Raw genomic sequence first — 19793 nt, 5'->3', positions numbered from 1 at the left:
CAGGAATGCCCTGAAGTTCTACCTGGACAAGGCCAAGGGCTTCCGCAAGTCAGATGCCTATTCATCACTTTTGGAGGCGCCAGGCCAGGCTATCAGGCTTCCAAAGCCTCCATTTCCCGCTGGATGGTCTGGGCCATCAAGGAAGCATACGAGGGCCAGCATAGACCCCTTCTGGTGAACATGCATGCCCACGCGGTCAGGGCCAAGGCAGCGGCCATCGCCTTTCAACGCCATGTCCACTGGCAGGTCATAAGCAGGGCAGCCACATGGGCCACTCATCGGCTTTCTGCAAGCATTACTGTTTGGATGTCGGCTCCAGGTCAAATGCGGCTTTCGGACAGGTGGTTCTCCGGAACCTGTTTGCTTAAGGAGGGTCTCCTCTCCACCCTGGGGCTACATTCAGTTGTAATCCCCCATGCAGTATGGAGGAAAGAGCAATTATAAGTTACTCACCGTAGTGACTCACGTACTTGTTACCCTTTCCTCCATACGTACCACCATCCCCCCCCACCCCCTCTAATCTGGTGTCATTAGGCAATGGTGAATCTAGAATCTATTGTCGACGTGTGTTTGGGGACTGAGGTGTGGCGCCGGAGGGCGGAGTCAGTGCAGCGCATGCTCCCAGGGCTGCGTCTCTAAATTTAGAGGGGAAGATGATTTTTCTGGTGAAAAGTTCCATCTCCTGTCCCTCGCGAGGGACGCCCATGCAGTAGGGAGGAAAGGGGACCATGGACTAAAAGTACGTTAGTCACTAAGGTGAGTAATTTATGTTCTGATGCTTAATCTGCTTCGAATCACATGCTGTGCATATGGTCCGACATCCAGTGGTAACCGCTGAGTATTGCATCTTGTCTTTCGGGGACCAAAGGGGGATGTCGGCACAGGCGTATCTGTAACCATATCCCTATTGTGATGTGTAATGTACCCAAAATCCCTCACGTGCCGAGGTCCCTAAGATTGTTTTTTTCCACCCAGATAACTGGTCGCCCTATAGCACTGCTCTTACATAAGAAACATTGTTTATCCAAAACCGTCTTGTCGGTTATTTCCCCTTAAGTCCTTTCGATGGCAAGAACAACTTGGACGAACACTACAGGGGACTTGTATACGGCAGCGGATTTCGGCGCCTAAGGTCCGGCGCTTGAAGCATCTACGTGGCCGGGCCCTCTGGCCGGCCTTTACAGTTGGGAGAGTGGGGTCGGGGTAGCCATATTTCCGTTCTTTTCTCTTTCCCCCTCTTTACCCTTTAGGTCTGGTCATCTTTCCCTTTTGCTATGGAAAGAACTCCTTTTAGGTTCTGCCCTAAGTGTAGGGTCAGATACCTGTGGAAGGATGAGCAGAGGACGTGCAACTCCTGTCTCCCCTTGAATCACGACGAGAAGCGGTGTGTGGCTTGTAAACTCCTTTGGCCTAAAACCCTTAAGTAGCGCTGTGTAAAGCGGTGGGCCGTGTACCGTATGTCATGGGCGGAACCTCCCCCACCCCTACACCCGCCGAAAGTGACGGGGCACCTCTGATAACCAAACATCTGTTGCGGATGTGATAGACCTCGAGGCAGACAATTCTAGGTAGGTCTGCCACGCCCGTCCCCGACCCTTCAAGACCTGACTCTGGTCTTGCTTCAGGGACAACACCCGGCGACAGGGGTGTACAAAGACATTACACTAAACACACAACCCCTCTACCTATTTCGACAGGTACGTCTCAAGGTGAAGGCGCCAGCAGGACCGTCAAATTTCGGCGCATCCCTCGGATCGTTCAGATCCAAAGCCTTCCTTGCATCCACAGCAGCGTCTTGCGCCTGGGCATTCTAAAACAAACAAGGGTGCTATCCCTAAATCAAGTTTATACGTCGAAGCGCAGAATTTCGATGCTCGGACGGTCCCGAAAGGCCTGGTAGGTCCAAAAACTAGAACTAGGCCTCAAGGCGAAAAACCTAGCCCTCTAACACCACTGTAGGCCGTAAACCTATCGATAGACCTTCGGAACCACTATCTCACACCGAGTCGGCGGAAATCAAACACAGTATCGCTAGAATTACTTCGGCAGTTGGGCTTAAACCTATTCCGTCGAGAAACATGGGTTAGGCCGTGGACAAATCTATAGATACGCCATGGTGCCCCGATTCTCTATTGGGACAGTGGGGAGCCTCGTTCTAACACCCTGAGTGACAAATTTCAGTGTCAAGAGGTGGAAGACCATGTTTTTCCACCTGTAGGCTCTTATAGGTGCTCTAAGTGGACAAGGGAGAAATTTGAAGGGTGCATGGATAGGCTTGAGAATTATTATTTTTTTTCTGAACATCCTTCCCCCGAAAAGATCTCATGGAGAGCCTAATCCTTCAGTTACAAGAGGATCAGCCCTCAGTCCCCGTCCATCATGAAGACATTCAAATGGATACTAATCAGGACATTTACAGTGAAGATGAAGAACCTTCCTTCCTGCAGGGCTACAATGAGGACCAGGCGGATGCCATGAACAATTGGGAAGAAACACACGAAGTGGGGATGGGCCCATGGACGCTCCCCCCAACAGGATCCTCCTCCGGCCACCCCGGCTCGCCAGGCCTCACCTGTAGACGACCAAATGGCCTTCAATACCATGTTAAGGAAGGCAGCAGATCACTTTCAAATCACTACTATAAAGAGGTGGTGCCTGAGCAGGACTTTGTAGCAGATATTCTTAAGGGATACCGCCCTCTAGCCAGGCCATTCCCCTCCTTAATTCTAATAAGAGAAGATTGGCCCCTCCCTGGTGTCGCCAGCTCAAACCTGGGCAGTGAACCCAAGAGTAGAAGTTATTTCGGCCAGCTCCTTCGGACCCCTCAATACATTAAAGGGCATGCCACCCCCGATTCCCTGGTAGTGACTGCCACCTGGAAATGGGCAGGAGTACCCCTTGCTACGGGGGAGGCACCTCCAGACAGAGAATCCAGGAGGTTATATGCCTTGGGTAAGCAGGTTACCTCGGCTGCCGCATATACCACACGCATAGCGAATAACACTACGCTGCTGGCGAGGTATACTGACTCTAAAGATCTTCCTTCTCGAGCTCTTCGCTAATCTGCCTCCAACTCCCTCATGGTCAGTCACTTCTCCAAGCAACCAGTTGGTGGCAGTTCACTCTCTTCGGCAGGGGCCTCTCTCTGGAACAGCCTTCCTGCCTCCCTGAAACTCGAGGAGAACCGTCTCCGGTTCCGGAAACACCTCAAAACCTTCCTCTTTGCTTCTGCTTTCTCTCCTCCCCTCCCTTGCTAAATTCCTGACTGAAATTACACTAGTTACCTGGCCACCCTTTTCTGATCTCTGGCCCAGGCCCCGTCAACTGCCCACCTGTATTGCCTCCCTGGTAACCCCTGCACTTGGGCACCGTTTTTTCTGTATCCCTTCAATCACCCTTCCAGCACTTATGTCTGCACTGCCTTGCACTTGCCACCAGCTGGCTGTTTAATGTGTTTTATTTATCTTATTTATTCCACTTTCCCATGTACTGCACTTTCCCCTCTTCCCTTCCCCCGCACACTTTTCCACCCCCCCCTTTCCCATGCACTTGTGCGATCTGAGTGACACCTGGCCTAGTTGGATCGTTGTCTGTCCTCCCTTTGTTCCCCCCACCCCTGCCTCATTGCACCTTGAAACACTTTTGTATAGGCGCGTTATAAATGCCATATCATACCATAACCTACTACAGGAAGGTTTCCAGGAGCTCCCAGAGCCCATCAGGTCCAAACTTCTCCCTATTGTGGCCGAAGGTAGGCAAGTGAACCAGAATGTGATGAACATTCTGGACACGGCTGAAACAGCAGGCAGGTCTCTGGCACAGGGAACCCTACTTAAAAGGCACACTTGGCTTCGTACCTCAGGGTTTAAGCCTGAAACACAGGCCACTAATCAATAAACCCATTGAAGATATTAACCTCTTCGGAAAGGCGGTCGATGAGGCCCTAGAAACAGCCAAAAAAGAGCATGAGACTCAAGTCCCTGCAACAAATTACTCAGACAACCCCCCCCTCACCTCCCCGAGAGGAGGCAATGCTTGTCAGTCCTTTTGATGGCAGTCCCGTGCAAGTCGGAGCTGTGGCACAGGAAACTTTAATGCTGGACAAACTTCAGGAAGCCCTGCATACTACCCACCAAGGGGTTAGCGATGCAGCAAAGCCAGAGGTAGAGGCCCCAATCCTAGAGGAGCCGCAGCCTCTGGTCAGAAATGACCCATCAGATCCAGGTCCCCTCCCATGTCACCCCGGTCGGGGGGCGCTTAACATCTCTCCTCACGGCATGGGAGAGGAAAACCTCAGACCAGTGGGTCATAAAGACGGTCGACCACAGGTACTGCGTGGAATTCGCCCGACCTCCACAAATCAGACCACCGCGCTCACACTGCCTCTCACCGGACCATTTGGAGATCCTGAATCAAGAGGTGGAAGCGCTGCTGGGAAAGGACGCCATAGAAGCCGTCCCTATTCAGGTAAAGGGTATTTATTCACTGTACTTCCTTGTACCCAAAACGGACCTCACCATGCGCCCTGTTCTAGACATGCGGCCAGCGAACAAGTTCATAAAACCTCAGAAGTTTCACATGGTAACGCTACAGGAGGGGATCCCACTGTTGAAACAGGGGGACTACATGGCAACATTGGACATGAAAGATGCATACTTTCATATTTCAATGTTGCCAGCGCACAGGAAAAATCGAAGGTTCATGACTGAGGACAGGCATTACCAATTCAAAGTGCTCCCCTTCGGCATCACCTCTGCGCCAAGGGTGTTTACCAAGGTAGTGGCAGAAGCACACCTGCGCAGGCTCTCCTTCCCGGTTTACCCTTACATCGATGACTGGCTCATAACAGGGGACTCGTACGACACATGTTTTTTGAACACCCAAAGGACCGTAGACCTTCTGTTCAGTCTGGGATTCGCCATCGAGAAAAATCAGTCTAGTTCCCAGACAAGTAAAACGAGCACTACAGCCAGGTATTACCTGAACAAACAGTGGGGCACTCACTCTCCAGGGCTATCCAAGCTGTCCCAAAACATTTGGATATGGGCTCTCAAAAACAAGATGTTTCTGTTGTTCCAACATGTTCCAGTGGAAATCAATCTTCTGGCAAACGTGCTCAGCAGAGATTTCCCTCTGTCTGTAGAATACGAATGGCGTCTGCACAAAGACATCGTATCCAACGTCTTTGCAGAATGGGGTTTGTCAAAAATGATAAGTGTATGGATAACGCCATAAATGCGCTTACCTGAATTTCGAAGAACCAATCCATAAGACTGTATGTCAATGGAGTGATAACTGGGTTAAATCCCCAAAACTCAATCTGCAATCAGGTAAACTTAGTTTCAGGTATCATTATAACAGCGCTAGTCATTCATCAAAAAGACATTACAGCTAATGAACCTCAATTACGTGTGAATGCCTTATAAATGTCATTACGCACTGTCACCACAAATTATTATGTGCGTTTGTGGATCTTCAACGATAATGTTGTCAATTATTCCTGCTATTTGATTACAGAAATCTGATACTCAAATGACACGTTGTAAATTTAGAAACTTTTTGCAATTCCTGCCTGATTTACCAAAACGGTTTTTAATAAAAACGGCTGAAATATTGTAAATCACAATGCAGTGGTGGGCTGTAGCTATGGATCATAGGTACATAATGGAAGTGAAATTAGGTCTCTAGCTGGTAAATTGAGTGAGTTATGCAAGATCTAGTGATGTGCATTTTTGAGAAAATGAAGGAGCGAAAAAGGCAAATCAGTTTTGACCAGATAGTTTCTCTATGCTAGGGCATTCAGGCTAGGCTACCAGATTGATGCACAGTAAGCTCTGGGGTAGACTCGCGAGTTCAACCCTCGCACCTCTGCGCCCGCAATGGCAGACCGAGTCCGATCACGCCAAACAGGATTAATAGTTTAGGATTTTACAAGACAAGATTATTAAAGATGTTGGCGCTTGCACAAGGAATCCAAGACAGGGTGGCAATGATTTTGACAATATTACAAGTTATCCGGATAAGTATAGGATGACTTAGAGATTGGGATGGAACAAAGCAAGGCAAGGTATACTATGTTTTCTCCAGCATTGGATCTTTCATGGATTCACATGCTTAGAATATTCCCCGTCGTCAGACTGGGAACCCTCGGTACACATATATATAGTCATTTCCAATAGGAAAAACTTCTGCCCTATCCCCGTCTGCGTCCTCTACGGGGCCGCCCACGTACGCCCCGTTGGACGTGATGGTATATAAGCCCCGCCCCCGCGGGTCCCTTCAGATTTCAACCGTCTCCAAAGATAGTGGGATCTCCTCGTGTATTTTCTTCAAATACTTATCGATTGTTTCTAACTCCTGCGAGTTTGTCTGTTTGGTCCGCTTCTAACTCCTACGAGTTTTGTTAGTTGGTCTGGCAATAATGTCGGGTAAGCCTCTTTTCCGCCACGTGCGGTCTAAAGAAGGTTTATGAAGGGGATGGCCATCTTGACTGCATCTACTGCCTTCACCCCCACCACTCGGCGGACCAATGTGATATCTGCAAGGGGTTTTCCCAAAAAACCCTGAAGGACCGGAATCGGCGACTGGTCTCGTGGCTGAACGACGGCGCTGGAGCGTACCCTCAGTCGGAGGTAGGATCGGTGCGCAGTATCGCCTCAGCGAAAACATCAGAAGCCTCCCGACGCTCACATCCGTCGGAACCTCCGGCCAAAAAATCACGACCTACGGAGAAGGACGTGCCTCGAAGTCATTCCTCTAAGGCCTCATCGAAAGAATCGACGAAGAAATCATCTTCCTCTTCTTCTTCGTCGAAGAAAGATAAGGACAGGCCAAAATCCTCCTCGAGCGATCAGAAAAGATCAGCTACGAGTAGAGAGGCGGATAAACGCAGGGAGAGCTCCGCGAAGGCGGGACCGCCTAAGCCACCTGCAGGCCCTCCGTCGACGACGACGACGGCGACGATCCAAGTGCCCACTCCGTCACAGTCCCCCGCCTTTCAAACGGGCTCATCGTCGACGACGATTCCCTCGTCGACGGAGTTCCAGGCCTGGAGGCCAGAAGCGTTCGACATGGGGCTACCCGACACACTGCTACAAGAACAGGCAGTTTCGATCACCTCCAAAGAAGACGACGGCTTCAGAATAGTGAGCCCGGAAGACCTGGGGCTACGGCCCAGATTTCCTTCTGGTGCAACCTGCTCTCAAGTTTTCACCCAGCCTCCAAACGCCCAGGCTACTCTCTCCATGGAGGTACTTTCCTCCTTACACTCGCTCTTGAAGTCCCTGGACGAAAGGCTCCCACCTGTTCCGACGACTCCCCTCGTCGACGAGCCCGGACCTTCACACCGCCCGACTAGATCGGTCGTGGGCCCAACTGCTCCAACAGTCCAGGAAGAAGGTGAGCTCTCGGACTCCCTCTCTGAACAGGGGTCAGCTTCTGATATCTCCCTCTCGCCGTCGAGAGACCCGTCATGGGTTTCGGATGTGGAGGTGGATCCTCCGAAAAGTCCTATTCACCCATCTCCACCGGATGACATAGGGGCCTTCCATTCCATGATGGAAAAGGCCTGCAAGGAGTTCGGTTTGACCCAACAAGAAGAAAAGGACTGCTTCCTCTTTGACCACATGGGCAAGAATAGGCGTTCCGTTTTTTCGATACCGATACTGGACCACGTATGGAAAGAGGGCGTCCAAACCATGCGGCATCCATTCTCGGAACCTGCGGTCAAAGGCCACGTAGAGAAAAAATTTAAAGTTCCAGATTCGACGCCAAAATGCCTCTCTGCGCAACCCACGCCTGACTCGGTGGTATCGGCGGCGGCGACGAGAAAGGCAAAGGCCCAGCATAAATGCTCTACCCCGCCGGACTCCGAAGCTAGACGCCAAGACGCTTTCGGTAAGAAGATCCTGTCAGTGGGAGCGTCAACAGTGAAAGCAGCGAACTCCCTGGCAATCATGGCCAGGTATGACAGGGAGATGTGGCACAGACTGGCACCCATTTTGGACCACCTCCCAGAAGAACACAGAAAATCAGCTATGTCCCTGGTTCGTGAAGGAGAAGAAGCCTCGAACCATGCTATCAATATAGCGGTGGACCTGGCAGACTCGGGGTTCAAACAAATTAACAACGGAGTGGTTCTACGACGCCAGGCCTGGCTCAAGTGCACCAACTTTAGACCCGAGGTGCAATATAAGGTCGTCGACATGCCTTTCGAAGGTGACCACCTGTTTGGCGAAAAGGTGGATGAGGCCTTGAAAGGAATGAAGGAGGACTCTGAGACGGCGCGCTCGCTGGGCTCTCTCCAAAGCGGTAAGCCCTTTCGTTCCTTTCGCCCCTTTAGAGGAGCTACGGGAAACGCACGATTTGCGGGATCCAGGGATAGAGCATTCGGGAGGTCTTCATATCCGTCCCAAGGCTATAGACGCGCCTCACAGTCCTCGACCCGACGCAGAAATTTCCAGGCCTCTAAGAGACGTCCCACTTACTCGTCGTCGACGGGAAAACAAAAAGATCAACAATGACGTTCTAGGAGGGAGAGTGTCAAGTTGCGTCGAGGAATGGGAGTCAATTACGACAGATCGGTGGGTTCTGGACACGGTGAGACTGGGACATTCCCTAAGATTCAAATCCAGACCTCCAAGACGTCCACCGATACGCCTGTCTCAACCACACCTAAGCGTCTTGCGTCGAGAGGTTGCGCTCATGCTAAAAAAAGGCGCCATCGAGTTAGTCCCTGCTTCACAGAGAGGCTTAGGGGTTTACTCACGCTGCTTCGTAGTAAAGAAACCAAACGGGAAGTGGCGCCCCATCCTCGACCTACGGGACCTCAACACCCTGCTGAGTCAAAAGTTCAAGATGCTTACTCTACAGGAGGTAATCAGATCGGTCCAAAAGAACGATTTCCTGGCGTCTCTGGACCTCCAAGATGCGTATTTTCACATTCCGGTGCGCACTCACCACAGGAGGTTCCTGAGGTTCCTAGTCGGCCAAACACACTACCAATTTACTGTGCTCCCTTTCGGCCTGAAGTCCTCCCCAAGAACCTTTACAAAGTGCCTAGCACCCGTAGCAGCCTGGCTGCGGAAGGAAGGGCATCACGTTTACCCGTACCTCGACGACTGGCTCGTGAGGGGATCCTCCCCAGCGTCGACCAACGACAGCCTATTGACCACCTTGCGACTGCTACAGCGTCTGGGATTTGCAGTGAACTACGAAAAGTCTTCACTAAAGCCCTCGAAGAGCTTGAAGTTCCTAGGTGCTCAATTCGACACCCACACGGGACTAGTGAAACCATCCCTGGAAAGGTTGTTGAAGATCAAACACCTGACAAGCCAACTTCGTTTACAGAGAAGGTTGTCAGTAAGAAAATATGCGGCTCTCCTCGGCTCCATGGCATCGTGCATCCACCTAGTCGCGAACTGCCGGTTGTTCATGAGACCTCTACAGGAGTTCCTATCAGACAGATGGAAGCAGGCCACAGGCCGCTGGTCGGACAAGATAATAGTCGACGACGAACGAGTTATCAAAGCCATCCGATGGTGGAAAGTGGCGCGCAACCTGGACAGAGGGGTCCCCCTGCAGGAGCCGGAATTTCAGAACACCATCATTACAGACGCCTCTCTGTCGGGCTGGGGAGCACACATGTCACGTCACCAAACCCAAGGCAGGTGGTCGTCGACCGAATCTCGCCTACATATCAACGTCCTGGAGCTAAGGGCGGTGAGATGGGCCCTGAAATCTTTCCTCCCACACATCAAGGGGTCAAAAGTAAGAGTGCTCACGGACAATACGACAGCTATGTTCTACCTGATAAAACAGGGTGGCACCAGATCCAGGACCCTCTCGAAGGAAGCTCAAAAGATCTGGCATTGGGCTTTAAAACACCACATCTCCCTAGTGGCATACCACCTACCTGGAGCGAAGAACTTACAGGCGGATTCCCTGAGCAGGACTATGTCACAAATACACGAGTGGGAGCTGGACTCCACTCAACTCGGGGAAATCTTCGAAAGATGGGGGACCCCGTCGATCGATCTCTTCGCCACGGAAAGAAACCGAAAATGTGCTCAGTTCGCGAGCAGATGGCCCCAAACAGGCTCCCTGGGGGAAGCGTTCTCGTTTCCGTGGACAGGCAAGTTCCTCTACGCCTTCCCTCCATTTCCCCTCATACGGAGGACGATCCAGGGGATCCACAGGTACAATTGCCGGGTCATCCTAGTGGCCCCGCGCTGGCCGAGGCAACCATGGTTCTCAGACCTCCTTCATCTGTCGCTGGATCAGCCGATACCATTCAGGAAAGTACCGAACCTCCTGTCCAGGGACGAGGGGACCGTGTGGCACCACAATCCGGACAGCCTGAACTTAACTGCATGGCTCCTGACTTCTCGGAGTTCGGGAACCTAAAAGTCTCGACTGATTGCCGAAGGATTCTGCAGGCGGCCAGAGCCCCGTCCACTAACAAATCATATGTAAGCAAATGGAAAAGGTTCTGTATATGGTGTCAAACACAACAAAATATACAACCTTTGGAAGTAACTCCGGAGCAAATCCTCCCGTATCTTCTTCATCTTGCGGAGAGCGGACTGTCATCATCGTCAATCAAAGTACACCTGGCGGCTGTTTCGAGATTTACCAGAAGAAGACAGTCCCCTCCACTATTCAGTGACAGGCTAGTGAAGCATTTCATGAAGGGTCTGTTTAGAACCTTCCCTCCGGAAAAACGGTTCCCACCGTCGTGGAGTCTGAACACGGTTCTAGCTGCCTTAATGAAGCCTCCCTTTGAGCCAATGTCCTCTTCATCTCTACAATTTCTATCTTGGAAACTCGCGTTCCTAGTTGCCATCACTTCGGCTAGAAGAATGTCGGAACTACAGGCACTGGTCATAGACCCTCCATATCTGAGGTTCTTTAAGGACAAAGTTATTTTATCAACTAACCCTTCATTCATCCCAAAAGTACCGTCGGTCTATCATAAGCACTCGACCCTGGTACTCCCTACTTTCTTTGCATCTCCTTCGTCGACGGCGGAGAAGGCTCTTCACACTCTGGACGTCAAAAGGGTGCTAAAATTTTACCTGCAAAAAACGCAAGATATCAGAGCCACCAGACAGCTATTCGTCGCCTACGGCCCCTCGGCTAGGGGTAAGGCTATCTCCAAACAAGGTCTGGCTCGCTGGGTCTCCTCGGCGATTACCCTGTGTCATTCCAAGGCCGGGAGACCTCTACTACATCGTCCCAGAGCCCATTCCACGAGATCGACATCTTCCTCCGTGGCTCTATGGGCAGGAATTCCGCTGACGGACATCTGCCAGGCGGCGGCATGGTCTGTTCCGCACACGTTTACGCGCCACTACTGCCTGGAAAAGCAGCACGCGGATGAGGTACAAATGGGAAGGGCAGTGCTTCGCCACCTTTTTCAATGAGGTAAGCCAAAGTTTCAAGAAGAATGCTGCCTATTATTATTTGGCCTCAGCTGGTTTTTCAGAGTGTATACATGAATGTGCATAGTTTATTGACCTAAACATAAGTGGTTGGGTAGATATGTGCGCAAGGGGTGCATACTGAGTCATATGACATAGCATTGTATGGCGAAAATCCGTTTCGTATCAGTATAATAAGTTGTTGCTTACATACATGGTGTAAACGGTAGTGTTTGGGGGTGTCTCTACGAATGTAAGTTACATTGCACTCTCACCTCCTTCTTGATGTTACTGCTTTACAATCTATTCTAAGCATGTGAATCCATGAAAGATCCAATGCTGGAGAAGGGAGTAGTTTCTTACCTGTAACTCCATTTCTCCAGCATTGGTATCTTTCATGGATTCACATGCGCCCTCCGGCCTCCCCGGACTGCAATGTGGAAGATTGGTATGTAAGCAAGTTTTCCCCCCGTTATCTTGGAGGGGTCGAAATCTGAAGGGACCCGCGGGGGCGGGGCTTATATACCATCACGTCCAACGGGGCGTACGTGGGCGGCCCCGTAGAGGACGCAGACGGGGATAGGGCAGAAGTTTTTCCTATTGGAAATGACTATATATATGTGTACCGAGGGTTCCCAGTCTGACGACGGGGAATATTCTAAGCATGTGAATCCATGAAAGATACCAATGCTGGAGAAATGGAGTTACAGGTAAGAAACTAACTACTCCCTTCTATGTTTCCTATTGATGCACAGTCCACTTCTAGTTTTTGGATTTTGAACAATCAGCGGTTCTTGTCACCACACAGATCTGGTCTGACAAAGGACATCTGGACAAAATCAGCAGGACCGGATCAGCGGGGCAAAGACTGGATACCAAAGAATAGTTCTTCTGGACTGGCAATTCTAGTTACTGGATACTATAGCTCATCAGGGTAACAGGATGGCAGCAGCATGCAGTGAGTGGCAAGGCAGGTTAATTAGGATGCTTCCCAAAACACCACAGCGTTTCCCTTGGTAATTGGGATTATTTTAGAATTGAGGCCTAGCTGAAGCAGGATCAGCAATACTTGGCCTAGTGGTTGGGATCTGGCGTTTAGTTGGATAAATGCAAGATGAATACAGGAACAGACGCAACAGGACGCCAGCGTAGGAAATCAGGAATCCGTGTCCCTGTGGGTGGTCGGGGGCTCTTATTTATAATGCCTGGTAACATCATCGCAGTATATGACAGGGGCAGGCTTTACTACACACCCCTCTAACAATAGGATTGGGCAAGGGTAGAAGTCTCTGCCTAGCTATCCGCTGGTTGGATCTCAGAAAAATGAGGTTATGTTTATGGGGTGATATTTAGTGTCCAGAAACCACCCAGAGTTACTGGAACTAATCTAATTTTGCCACAAACACATATTTACACAATTGCAACCTTTTAGTAAATCGGATACAGGTTACATATTTTTCCCTCACATTTCAAGCCAAACCCCCAGTCCGTGAGGCCTGGTTTCGCTCCTCTGCCAGTTTTTCCGCACTTTTCACTGTGATTTACTTTCTCCAAATTCTACAACTTTACACGAGTGGGGATTGTCATAAGGAAGGTATGTACAACATTTTACATTTGCAACATGGATGCCATTTCTATCCCCTTGGTGCCACTACATTCTACCAAGTTTTAAACTAAAGGCCACAAATTTACTTTTGCATTGTGGTTGCAGAGTTAAGTTTCCTTATGGAATAGTCTTTCGAACAAATGGGAGTCACTGTATTTTTTTTTCTTTCCAGCTGACATCAACTGGCATTTCCTTTCAAGCAGGATGGGGGGGTTCCTTCAGCCTGATTGAAGTTTTAGGGTCTTTCACACCTCCAGCTTCCTTCCCTGAGAACTGCATTGTCCTGGGTTCCAACAGAGACAAAAGTCTGTTCCACTCTATCATCAGTGGGTTGGCAGGGTCTGCTGGAAGAGATGGCCCTTTTGGGAGAACCTGTTTTTCAACTTGTAACTCAAGCCACCCTGGGTTTAACACCTTTCACTTTTGATCTTAAATCCAGAATTAAATAAGCCTGTTACATCAAATAACACGTGATGTATTCTCTCCAGTAACAAACCCCTTTATATTTCTAAAGACAATACTTGTATTTACCAGCGTACTGTTTAAAACGCAGGCATTCATTTTTCCTTATTTTGTAAGCAGCCTATTTTTACACGTGTTGCAAGCTGACATTTCTTTCTTTAATTCGGTTTTGAGCTCACTCAGAGTTCCACAATGTTCTTGCAGCTAAAGTTATTTTTCTTTGAATGCATGAGTTTTATCTGAACACTGGTATATGAAACTGACCAGGCTCAGAAGTTCTTTTGAAGACAGCGGATATTTGCTACATTGTAAAGAAAATGAACGTGGGTTGCCGTGTTAGTAAAAATAAAGATCCTTGTTGATTTCTTTCCAAGCTACTTTGACTGGGCCTTTCATTCAGGAATTATGCCCGGTTTTTCTGAGGCACAATGAATTATCCTGGGCCTGACAGGGCCGTTTCATCAGTGGTTTCAGAATACACAGATGGAAAACTAGCATAACACAGCATTTGGAAAGGGTGAAAAAGGTCTCATTTTGAAGGGCAATTTTTGGCTTTTGCAGCAAAGCGGTGCTGCCGGTTCACTTGAATATATATATTCTGTCATACTTTTTCAGTGTGGCCCCTTGTTCCATCTTGCCTGAAATGTGGGAGGCAAGACGGTGCAGCCATTTTTCTGTTGCTGCCAAAATGCAGTTTTGAGGTCCTGATTGCTGTTTCTTGCGCAAATGCAGCTCAGTGATGTGGGTCAATATATCCCACACTCCTCATAAGATCAACCTGGCTGCTCTGCAATTTTACCAAACCTTTGGCTAGTACTGACTTTTACTAAGAGTTTGAGCCTGTATACCAAGGGATAGTTTAGAGTCTCACCTGAAGGTAGACTTTTTAGGCAATCTCCCATAACAGTCAAATATCTATATTTATATGCAGATGTTTGCATGTTGGTTGTGTGACTTACATATTTCAAAGGTACCCTCCCAACTCAGAGGCATACTAATTGCAGCATTTTGCTGTATTTTCTGACATTTTTAGGGACGTGCGAGGTTGGGGTATGTTTGGATATTTAGGGGTTTGGGGAAGCAAAAGGGCTTGCCTTTTTTTTTTCTTTTTTTTGAGCCACAAAAACGCATGAAAACAGCAGTGATGAGTTGCTCTTATGAGTTGTACCAGGTCCATTTCTGAAATGTGAACTGTGTGGAAGGAACTATCACCATCAGAAAGAAAGTTGTCAAAAGTTGAGTAAATTGTGCTTCAGTAAATGTGTCTTCTACCAGAGAAGGAACATGATTACTTTATTTTGTATCCTTTTCTAAAAGTATGCTGGCTGATAAATTGAACATGACACCAGACGATGCTGAAAGATGGATTGTCAATCTCATCCGAAATGCAAGGCTGGATGCAAAAATAGATTCAAAACTGGTAAGGATTAGTTATGAGACTGATTTGGATGTTTTCTTACCCATGTTTTGAAAGATCTGCTCTACTCTTCTGGTTAAAGTAGGTGTACTGTTTGAGTATTAAAGTTTTGACTAGTGTGTTTTCCTCTGGATTTCCCTCAAGGTAATTCATGTAACAACTTGCTTGTTTGAATTATCTACACCACACCCAGCGCATAAAGCCCATCCAAGTGCCTAAAGGGCAGCCACTGGCCTCTCACGCAGGGAACACATCTCCACAATCAGAAGACAGGCACATTGGCTACCTGTTAAGGAAAGGGTCGTCTTCAAAACACTAGCCCTAACCCACAAATGTATTCACGGCCTCGCCCCCAGATACTTACGCATAGGATCTCCAGACAAACCGCCTCCAGACCTGCAAGAACTGCATATGCTAACCGCATCACAGTACCTCACTCACGCAGAGTGCGTGCTGGAGGATCTAGCTTCCCAACTATGGCCGCCACTCTCTGGAACAAACTCCCAGATTAGATCTATTGAGTCCCATGTCGCCTTCCGCAAGGCCCCAAAAATGAGGCTTTGTCTAAAGAGGCTATTCTTCTTGTATAATGTCTCCACTCCTGCCATAACTTGAACTCGACATACTCTGTATTGTAGAACATTGTACTCAGTAACTCAACTGTATAAATAACTGTTAAGCTTCACACATTGGGCTGCTTATTGTAACCCACAAGCAAGCCTCCTTTAGTATACTTATAGCGCCTCGTTGCCTAGAGGGCTGCAGTGCGCTTTATAAATCCAAAAAATAAATAAAACATAAATAAAAAAAAGTAAAAAATAAATAAAATAAGTGCTTGAACACATCTTTAATAGTATTTTCAAGGTGTTTGTTATTGACTCAAGTAGTCCAAAACCCACACTTCATCACATCACTGTACCCTTCCCCCTTATTTAGCTTTTAATAGCCTGCTAACCTCTTAAATGCTTCCCTTCTCATCTTCACTAATACATACCATGGCCTGGGAATTTGAGGCCCATTTATTTACGTGCATATATAGACCTTATAGATTGCTCTCCCACTTCAAAAAGATGTCCTGGTGCTCACTGACCAGGACAACAAGAGCGGCATGAAGCACTATATGATCTATTTTGGGGGGGAACAAGTTTTATGAAGCTGTGTTCATTTGTAAAGTTGATTGTTATGCAAGATTGTATGTAGTAACCCTGTGGGAGACTACACCAGCCTTGTCCTCTTGGCAATAGATATCCAACAATTGGTATAGGTCTGTATTACACAAGCTGGTAGAGTGAAAAATAACACGTATACTCAAGGTTAGCTAGTAAAAGTATTTATTGAACAGTCGGTTTTAATGAGCTTTCTTTAGAAAGGGCAAGCTGCAACAATAAAGTTCTCCAGCATGGGGTCTGGCATGGATTCACATGCTCATGAATATTCCCCGTCAGGCTGGGAATCCTCGGTAAAGAAAAAACTAGTATCAGTTTCCTTTCTGATCTGACTTTCGTAGTAGTAACCAATCCCTGATTTCTGCGTCATACTGACCACAGCCAATGACTGCCCTCTCCCTAAGCCCCGCCTCTGGCAGCCAACCTCAGATTTTTACTGCACGTTGAAGTTTTGGGATCCTCGTGCTATTGCTCTCTAGCTTTGGTGCGTTTTCGCGCTTTTTTCATTGGAAAATGTTCTCTTTTTTCGGTCAAAGAGCCTCAAGCTCCGTTTCTATATCCGATCAACGGGGATCCGTGTCGGATTCTTCTACGCCCCTCAAGGGTGAAGATTTCGTTGAGCCAGGCTTGGAGGACTCCAGAACTTTCTCAGGCCCATCTCGGACATGCCCATCTCGGACATGGCCCAGGAGAAGGGAAGCCCGACGCCCGGGAAGCTGTTCAGGGTCTGCCCTGCATGCCAGCTTCAGAATGTCTTCAAGGAGGACGAACACTCTTTGCCTCTACTGCCTGCATGAGGACAAGGCGCATGTGGAGAAGGACTGTGCGTTTTGCGGGAACATGTCGGAGCGGACCATAAAGGACCACCATCTGCGTCTCGCCAACTGGCTGGAAGGAAAGAGCCCCGGCGACGGGGGCCCAACAGAAGGCCAAGCACTGCAAGTCCGCTGGCACCAGGAGCGCCGAACGGTCGGGCTCTACGGTTGCCAGGCAGGGCGCAGCCTCCCCGGTGCCATCAACCACAAGCCAATGCTCTGGCTCGGGTAAGAGGAAGTCCGAGCACCCGGCGAAGCTTCTGGAGAGGCCCTGGTCGAGCTTGAAGGCCAATTCGGAGGGGGAGCGAGGCGGTGACCCCCCCCCCCCCCACCCCACTAAGAGTGCACCTAAGGTGACGAAAGTCTTGATCCACACGGCCAAGGCCTCTATCGAGACAGTCGCAGCGGCCCTGGCTCAGCCTGAGGAGGCTACACATGTGGAGGCGACCTCTGGCCCAGAGTCTCCCTGCCACCACGGAGGGAGTCCTCTTTCAACCCCATCGACAGGACCCCCGTGAAACCTCCGGCGGAGGAGAAGGGGGGGGGGGCAGGAGGCCATCATGGATTCGGCCTCAACCTCTGAAGAGGAGCTGATCGAAGTCTTAAGCCACAACATTGCCGTGGAGGAAGACCAGCCCGTCGGGAGGGACCCCGACGAGGGGGACGACGGGAACGTCGAGGGTACCGACGAGGTTCCTGTCCGCCCGTCGGAACCCCCTCAACCAGTGCCGCAAGACAACTGGGCGGCCATTTTGTTGGCTATACAGTCCTTATGCTCGGAGATAAGGACGAGATTGCCGTTACCACCGACGGAGGAACCGCTCCCGATGGGGGACCCGGAGCCGGGCCCTTCTGGGAGCCCTCCTCCTAAAAAAAGGATTCATCCTCCACCTCCTTTTCAACCATCGAGCCCGTCTCAGCCCTCCTCCCCGTCCACGACCCGGGGGGATGACACAGGGACGGACACGGCCGCGACGGGTACAGACGACAAGGATCCTCCGTCACCTCCTCCCCGGGCTTCCCCGCCCGACGAGATTGGATCATTTCATGCCATGATCGCCAGGGCATCCGAGCTTTTCCAGCTCTGCCCGGAAGAGAAGAAGGAAGGCTTCCTTTATCAACAGCGCGAGACCAAGAGGAAGACGGTCCTCGCTGTACCCCTACTGGATGATATCTGGGATGAGGGTCTCTCCCTCCTCAAGAACCCATCCACAATGCCTGCGAGAAAGGATCGGTACGAGAAGTACCGGGTCCCGGCCGCGGCCCTCTTGTGCCTTCGGGCACAGCCGACCCCGGACTCGGTCGTCTCCGCGGCGGCCAGGAAGAAAGCGGGGGGGCATCGGCCTCCACGTCAACTTCCCCCCCGGACGGTGAGGGAAAGAAATTGGGCACGATGGGACGCAGAGTCATCTCATCGGCAGCGACGACTATTAAGGCTGCCAACGCCTTGGCTATCGTAGCGCGCTACGACAGGGAGTTGTGGTACAAGATTGCCCCTTACTGGACGACAAGAGGGCTGAGGCCCTGGAGATCTTGCAGGAAGGGGAAGTGGAGTCGGACGACGCCATTACGGTAGCGACGGACATCACCGATACTGGTTTTCACCAGTTGGGCAACGGCGTGTGCCTTAGACGGCGTGGATGGCTCAAGGCAACGGACTTCCGGCAGGACGTGCAGACCAGAGTTTTGGACATGCCGTTCGACGGGAACAACCTGTTTGGGAAAACAGTGGACGATTCCCTGCAAGCCATCAAGGCGTACACGGAGACGGCCCGGGCTCTTGATGTTCTCCAGCAACGACAGCCGCCCTTTCGGAGCACCGGAGGCAAGCAGGGTGTCTCCAAAGGTTCCGGCGGCGGATATTCCACCTACCGTCAAGCGGCCCGTTCGTCGTCACAAGAAGCCTACAGGGGACGAGGCAAGTCGGGCGGACCCTGCCGTCGTCGCTAGGGAGGACAAGGCAGCAAAGCCCCGTCGAAGCAGGACTGAACCGGCCGGGGGGTCGGGCCCCCACCGAAGCACCCCGGTGGGAGGCTGGCTGGCAAACTTCGTCGGCGTGTGGGAGTCCATCTCCACCGACCGTTGGGTGCTGGACGCCCTGGCCCAGGGTCACGCGCTCGAGTTTCTAAAGAAGAGCCCGCGCGTCCCCCCCGTGGCCAGGAAGGAACATCGCGTCCCTCAACTTCTCTTGGAGGTAAAGGCGATGCTCAAGAAAGGCACCATCGAGCTCGTCCCAAAGAGGCTTCGGGGCTCTGGAGTTTACTCAAGATTCTTCCTTGTGAAGAAGACAGGAGGATGGCGTCCCATCCTGGACCTACGACGACTGAACAAATTCATCAAGGCACAGAAGTTCCGGATGGTCACCCTCCAGCACGTCCTGGGTCAGCTGGAGGAGGGCGATTGCTGTCGTCGTTGGACTTGGAGGATGCCTACTTCCATATCCCCATCCTAAAGGGACACCCAAAGTTTCTCAGATTCGTGGTCCAAGGGCGGCACTACCAGTTCAGAGCCCTTCCCTTCGGATTGAGGTCGGCACCCAGTGTGTTCACCAAGTGACTAGCACCGGTGGCGGCGCGGCTGCGCCTGGAGGGGATCCACCTCTACCCCTACCTGGACGTCTGGCTCATCCGAGCAAAGACAAGGGAGCTCGCCGCGGAACACACAGCGAGGACCGTCCAACTACTCACGGACCTGGGATTCTCCATAAACTACGCCAAGTCTCACCTGGTGCCCGCGCAAGACGCACTGTTTCTGGGAGCAAAACTCGACACAGTGGCGCTTCTGGCCTCTCCGTCGGAGGAAAGAACGAGGGCCATCTTGGGCAAGGTGCAGCGGATGCTGGTTGCGGCGCGGCCAAGGTGAGGTCCATCAAATCCCTCCTCGGAATGTCGTCTTGCATTTCTCATC

General features: G+C 50.5%; 1 protein-coding gene across 1 annotated transcript in view; it reads left to right on the top strand.

The window, feature by feature from the left end:
• The window catches only part of EIF3E (eukaryotic translation initiation factor 3 subunit E), a 284648-nt gene that overhangs the window by 181053 nt on the left and 83802 nt on the right, over positions 1–19793 (top strand). Inside the window, exon 11 of the mRNA XM_069621505.1 lies at positions 14806–14908. Within this exon, the coding sequence (XP_069477606.1) occupies positions 14806–14908 (103 nt within the window). The remainder of the gene's footprint in view (positions 1–14805; positions 14909–19793) is intronic.

This window comes from Ambystoma mexicanum, chromosome 5q (genome assembly GCF_040938575.1).
Source record: "Ambystoma mexicanum isolate Mex_15411 chromosome 5q, UKY_AmexF1_1, whole genome shotgun sequence".
Classification (NCBI taxonomy): Eukaryota; Metazoa; Chordata; class Amphibia; order Caudata; family Ambystomatidae; genus Ambystoma; species Ambystoma mexicanum.
Note: the sequence above shows the minus strand (reverse complement) of the source record. Positions and strands in the feature narration are given on the sequence as shown.